Consider the following 6,621-nt stretch of genomic DNA (forward strand, 5'->3'; position numbering starts at 1 on the left):
TTATTTTTGTAAATCCATCCAATGTTTTATTGAATAAAAGCCCAACACAAAACTTTACAAAATTGATATCAATCAGCATAGAAATCATTGATTGAACACATTGATAATGCTCACTGTTAAAAAGGTACCCACTTAATTGACCAATGCAGTAGTTAAAGTGACAAAAATGTGTTGAAATATCTTTACCACTGATCTTTACTACCCAAACCATGTAACCCAAAACCCATATTAACGATCAAATGAAAGCAAGCTGGATGGATATTGGATGTAGTCAATTGAAATTGATCCCCAAGAGCAGGAAGCAAATAGTTTCACCTGGAATTGTATGCAGAAAATAAATGAACTACTCAAAATGGAACACATCCGAGGAAAAGTTGGGACATTTTCCATTTAACTACAAAACCACCACCAATTCAAAGCTGGCATGTAAAATGGCATTATGATCCTCATTGTCAACACAATCTGGATTTGATGATAGAAAATGGTCAACACATACTTAGTCAACACAGGACTGGCACGCATATCATGTGGTGCATGTTCTGCCCATAGTCTGATTCAAGGGGTCTCATAAAGGGGAAAAAGAGCAATTAAGAAGGCCATTGACTTACAGTACAACAGCTTCAGTTGGTAACATAGGAGACTAATTGGTGACATTTTGTTTTTGGAAATCTTTTAAAAACAATGTAAGAACATGCAATGTTTTTTTTTATATAAATGACCTAGTTTTGAAGTAATATGATATTCTTTCCCTGATAACTTATGAAACCCCCAAATACCTGCAATATTAACTGAATAGCATTTACAAAACAAGCTAGACTGTCAAATTTAGCTACCAAACATGTATGCAAATTAACTGACAAAACACAAAAAGTTCAGTGGTTGCCATAGTTCTCTTCAGAGTAACCACATTCCACCTGCTTTTCAGATAGACCTTCACTTAATAAAAGAGCACCAAGGATCTAGTTTGCTTGGCTTGGCAAAGATTTTGTACAACAATAGAAGGGCAATAGACATTCTCTCATGGCGCATCCATCCAAACAAAATAAACTGAACTAAAAATTCAAACTGTACATTTTAAATGACAATCGATCAAAGCAACAGGTACCTATTCACCAGAATGAAAGGTTCAAACCGTTACAGATAGAAATGCAATGTACCGAATAGACTAATCTTACTATTTTCAATAAAGTACGTTTCTACCAGCAACACTTTTCACGTTTCACGCCACTGAACACACCCTGTGTGCTGCTTTTCAGAAAGTTAACCCTTGGTGCTCTTTCCCACCCCTGAAACTAGAGTTGCTCTGCTCAACCCCTTTTGCTGTGGTTTGCTGAAGCTAGTCCGCGGAGGGTGGATGTTGGATGCAATGCGCTGCTGGCTGCCTCCCCTAGGCCTGGGCAGCGAGTCTGGTGGTGGGGAGGGGGGGGGGGGTGCTCTACTCGATGAGCTTCTTTGCCTTGAAGAAGCGGCGCAGGTAAAAGACTTGCCAGGTGGCGAGGCCGATCAGACAGCACATGGAGAAGATGCTGAAGTACAGCACACGAGTGTTGGTCGACTCTGAAAGAAAAGCAAACAGACGGAATTAAAAGATATTGTGTGGACAGGGCTGAGATTCGATTTGACAGAATTGGGATAGAAAAAATATTTAATTTAAAAACTTTTTTTTTTTTTTTTTAAATGCGTTGATAGAAGTATGCATTGTAAATACACCATGAGCTATGACAAATCAGTCCAGTGTAAAGGATGGTGGAATGGGGTGTTCACATTCACACTGATACATTTTTTTTAAGACCCAATTTAGCCGAAATGGCACTATTCAGTGGATTACTCTGTAGTGCCGGTGTTCTTACCATTGGTATCTCTCATCTCCTCCTCTCTTTTCTTCATGTAGGCAAAGTCGTTGACGATGGATTCTGACAGGTCTTCCAGCCGCCTTAGCTCCACCTCCAGGGGCTTCAATTTCTCCACCTTGGCAATCTGAATGGAGAACAGAGGGGCTTGAAACGTGACCATTATATTGCGATGGAGGGTTTTAAATGCCAGATTGGAGAGCTGTTGACGATGGAATGCACATGTCTTTAACCGCTCACCAATAGGAAGCCTGCTGTTTTAAGTTATTTTAAGTTTTTACCAAGCAAATCCATCCATGTGGTATCTCTTATGTATGTGTAGGTATGCTGCGTTCTTGGCCATGGCTCAAGAGAGAGATAAGAAATCTCAACAACTTCTCTGGTTAAATAAAGGGCAAATATAATCAAATAAAAACAACACAGATTCCTTGCAAATGACTGTTTACCGGATTGTATATTGACCCCATGTTATTTGATGGTCAGTGGTACAGGCAAAAGGGATGGAAATGTTGGTTAGAGTAGAGATAAGAGAATTAGAACAGGAAGCTTGAGCTACCTAGCTATGACCCAGTCTGTCCAGTAGATGTCACTCTTGAGCTGCGCAGAGCAGTGCAAGGCACAGTTTTGCTTATTATTATTTTTTTCTTTTGTATTTTCTTTAAGCAGGGAACATTGTACATAGTGCAATCTGTCTGGTATGCAGAGGGCTCCTCCCTCCCTCTTTAGTCTTAAAAGCCTCCAATAAATTGAGAATCAGTTATGTAAAGGTTATCCAATTAATTGTTTTTAACCGTGATAAGAGAATGAAAGAAAGTGTTTTGAGTGCGAGAGGAACAAACAGATAACACTTCACAGTCGGAAGACATCACGTACAGACATTTTGTAACAGCATAGGGATTTCTCACCATTTCCTGGCCTAAAATTCCATCTGCTACGATTATGGTAATACACTCACACACCAGCGTCCAATGCGTAGTGTGCATGCACGAACAGTACAGCCACCCACACAGGCATGCCGATAGTTAGAGGCCCCAGTAGTCCCCTGGCCCACTCAAGGGCTGGGATTTCAGTAGAACACAGTTGCGAGTGTGTGGGTGGAGAGTGATTCTCATTTCACAGGGCTGCCTCGCTTCTCTATTTAGCACTATCAACACATCCCCAGAGAAACACAGACAGCTACCAGCGGCAGTTACAATTCAAAAAATCACAGGGGAATGAAGCGCATCAGTACTTTTACAAGGCAATGCAAGCATTTATGAGAAAACATGTTGGTCGCAAAATGCAGCATTTTGATGACCAAAGATGAAAAAGGACTTTAAATTTAAAAGTCGTTATCCATCATCTTACCAAAATACTTTTACGAAACTAGAAAATAGTGTAACCAATACCAAGTAATTACCACTTTACCAGCAGTACCAGTGCTTCAACTCACCTCTTCGTAGTTTTTGGCCTCCACGCCATGCTTCATGTCCAGATTGACAAGCTGGTCTGGGACCCTCCCAGTTCCTAGTTGACATTGGGAAAATATTTGGGATGAAGTAAATGTGATGGGGAAACTGTACTTCTAACGGGCATGCACCACCCCCCACTACACAGCCAATGAACTTAGTGCTGCCTGTTATACATTGCATCACCCCTTTTCACCAAATGTTCTCACAAGATGAGGCTGCTCATCCACTTAACATGAAAAGAAAGTGTGTTCCTTGGGCAATAATTGAAGACATTTGACATCTGGTTTATTAGACTCTGGGTTATTCTGTGCATGCTGAAAAGGTTGGGATAGAAGTAAACACCTACCCATGGGTGATTTGCTCTCAAAGCATACTTCGAACATGTCATAATCCTCTGTGGTGAATGCAAACTTTCCTTTTGAAGCATCTTCCTTTGAGTAGAGGGTGTGGCTTGAGGAGTCTGTGATCTGATAAGGTAATAGACATGATCAGGGACTATATAATACATACATTGGACAAGAATCACAGCACACATAAGTGTGCTCAGGTTAACAAGTCATGCCGCACGTCCCCTCTCATCTGTGGCTTGCTCCATCATTTTCAGTCGGACCCCTAAACATATTTTGAATTCTGATGGCTGATGAATAGATGAGAATGTCAGCTTCCTTTTTGTCTCTTAACTCCCAATAATGAGTGAGAAAGAGCCGGTTACAGTGTGAGTATTACTGAACACTCATTTTGAGAAATCCACTTTCGAAATGCACCCTATTTCTGAGGTATCGAAACCTGCATTCCACTCACGGCTCAAATGAACATACTGGCAGGCAATTTCTGATATTTAGCTAATCATATAGTTATCATAGCTAGCTGGCTGTGTTCACAGTTCAGTTAATTAGTGTGTAGCTTGCTTTTAGCAAGCCAGGCAGTGTGTTAACTTACTGTATTGCAAGCCAGGCATTTACCTAGCCAGTGAGTTTACAGTTGATGCAATTACTTTAAGCAAAGTGATACAAATGCAAGTTAGGGTTAGTATAATTTTTATATATATGTATTATTTTATTTATTTATTTATTTTAAATGGGTGACAGCCCTATCTGGATATAATATCTAGTCCAGGGGTTCCCAAACCTTTTTGGCTCATGACCCCAAATTGACATAAATAATTTCCGTAACCGCAACAACTTTATCACAGGCCATGTCACCTAATAATGATCAAGTTTACTGTAAATCACTTCAAATATAATCTTATTGGTTGGAACCAATAACACTGCAATGTAGACAGAAGGTCAGGTGCAAACCGCTGTCTTCAAACGAAATCAAAATGTCATAATCTTATTTACGAAATCAAAATGTCATAATCTTATTTACGAAATCCAAGAGGTTTGTCTGATTTTCTCAGGGGACACCAATTTCCAAACGCTTCACAGTACGAAGACAATCATTTCCAGGCATTTTGCAACAGCGTCTGGATTCTCGTCAGGGAGGACACATGCCTTTGACAGCTGGTGATGAAAGTTGTCAGTATTGTCATGTTTTCCTCCTTGCTCATAGAGCGACTCGAAAACATATAGAAGTCGTCAATGTCACCAGAAGATAAACGAGGGAAATGGGTGTTCGTGGAGAAGTGTGAGCCATCAACACGCCTTCATTAATCTTTGTTGACATCCACAAGATGATATGGATTCGCAAGCATGTTACATCAACCTAGGGGAGCCTGGCGAGCTACACGTATCACAGGGGGGGGGGGGGGGAGTTAAGACTGACGTGTTACATCCTGAATGCGAGTTCACCATCTGAAACTGAACGTTGCGAGCTAAAGATATGTGCAACACTATAACTAATCATGTTCAAAAATGTCAATACTCCTATTTAACAACGTTGGGATACAGGAATGGACAATCATTCTCAAAAACATGAGGGTTGGTTTCTGGGATAGACCAGGCTGGGACATTGACAAGAACCAGGAAGGACCTGTGACTGTGTCAGGCCTAAGGCTAGCAGCTAGTAGTAGCTATCTATCAAACTAAGGGGCTAACAACAGCTGTCACCATCCACATTCCCAACAGCAGCGACCAAGAGGCCATTACAAGACCTACCTGGCTGTGAATTCAGTTAAACACACTGTATCCATGTCTTATTTTTACATTCGAATGTTTGTCAGACGAATACATATACAACTTCAGAGTTTGGGGCCTACTCAAAATAGCTAGCTGGGCTAGCCTTGCCTAGCTAGCGTCGGTACTACCACCATCATCATCATCATCAAACCCACCTTCAGATTAGTTTTGGTGTTCGACTGTTCGGTGATTTCATACTCCCCGGTGACTAGAACGTCTTTGTGGATCTCTTCTCGCAAACATTTCCTCGAATTGACGGGTAAGAAGAAAGAAATTGAAAATACCGATTCAATAAGAACCGGTAAAAGTAGTACAGCAGCAAACCGAGCCATGGCTGCTAGCCCGAAACACACCCGAAGCCCGTGCGGTAGAAACAAGGTAAAGAGCTCGTCTGGATGTCGCGTCTCCCCTCGGTAGCGCCGCTGCTGTCACGGAGGGCTGAAGGAAAGGACTTGCTGTGCACTCGAATCTACAGTGAAGAATTTAGATGAAGTGCACTGGAATCTACACTGAAGAATTTAGATGAAGTGCACTGGAATCTACAGTGAAGAATTTAGATGAAGTGCACTGGAATCTACAGTGAAGAATTTAGATGAAGTGCACTGGAATCTACACTGAAAAATGTAGATGAAGTGCACTGGAATCTACAGTGAAGAAGTTAGATAAAGTGCACTAGACTAGAACATTTGCGCCATAAGCCAAACAGTATTCCTTTATATGCCTTAACAATAAAAATGGTTAGATTGTTGAAAACATATACTATATTTGAATGTGTGCCCATCTATATGATTATTTAGATTTAACAGCAGTATTGAATTACTTTGGATCGACTGTTATTCATGGTAGATTGATTGCTAAGACATATGATGATTCCTGGAGAGTTACAACTAGAAAAATACTGTACTGGTAAAAGAAAAAACACAAACCACTTGGGCGATACATAGGGGTTGTTTTCTATTCTATCAGACTATAATGTGTAGTAGGAAGGACGGAATCAGTGTGATTATTTCCAATAACAGACACTCTTACAGATATGTAAAGTATGATTTCGTTATGTAGATCCTGGTCTATAGCAATCTGTTCAGTGACATTAAATGACATTAAATATCACGTTAATTAGTCCAGAAGTATATGGCCTTTATTTTTAATCAATCCACAGTGCCAAAACAACACATTGGTTACAGAGCATTTGAACTAATGGAT

The 6,621-nt window shown here is 40.5% G+C and overlaps 1 protein-coding gene across 1 annotated transcript; it reads right to left on the reverse strand.

Moving 5' to 3' along the window:
* Window positions 1–5,795, reverse strand: tmed10 (transmembrane p24 trafficking protein 10). Its single transcript, XM_083688942.1, has 5 exons — window positions 5,574–5,795; window positions 3,648–3,768; window positions 3,283–3,356; window positions 1,851–1,977; window positions 1–1,557 (listed from the first exon to the last, which is right to left on the reverse strand). Exons 1-5 carry the CDS (start codon window positions 5,748–5,750, stop codon window positions 1,436–1,438), a joined length of 621 nt encoding a protein of 206 aa, XP_083545068.1. The 5' UTR covers window positions 5,751–5,795; the 3' UTR covers window positions 1–1,435.
* Between the last annotated feature and the right edge of the window lie 826 nt (window positions 5,796–6,621).

Source organism: Argentina silus, assembly GCF_951799395.1.
Source record: "Argentina silus genome assembly, chromosome: 17".
Taxonomy (NCBI): domain Eukaryota; kingdom Metazoa; phylum Chordata; class Actinopteri; order Argentiniformes; family Argentinidae; genus Argentina; species Argentina silus.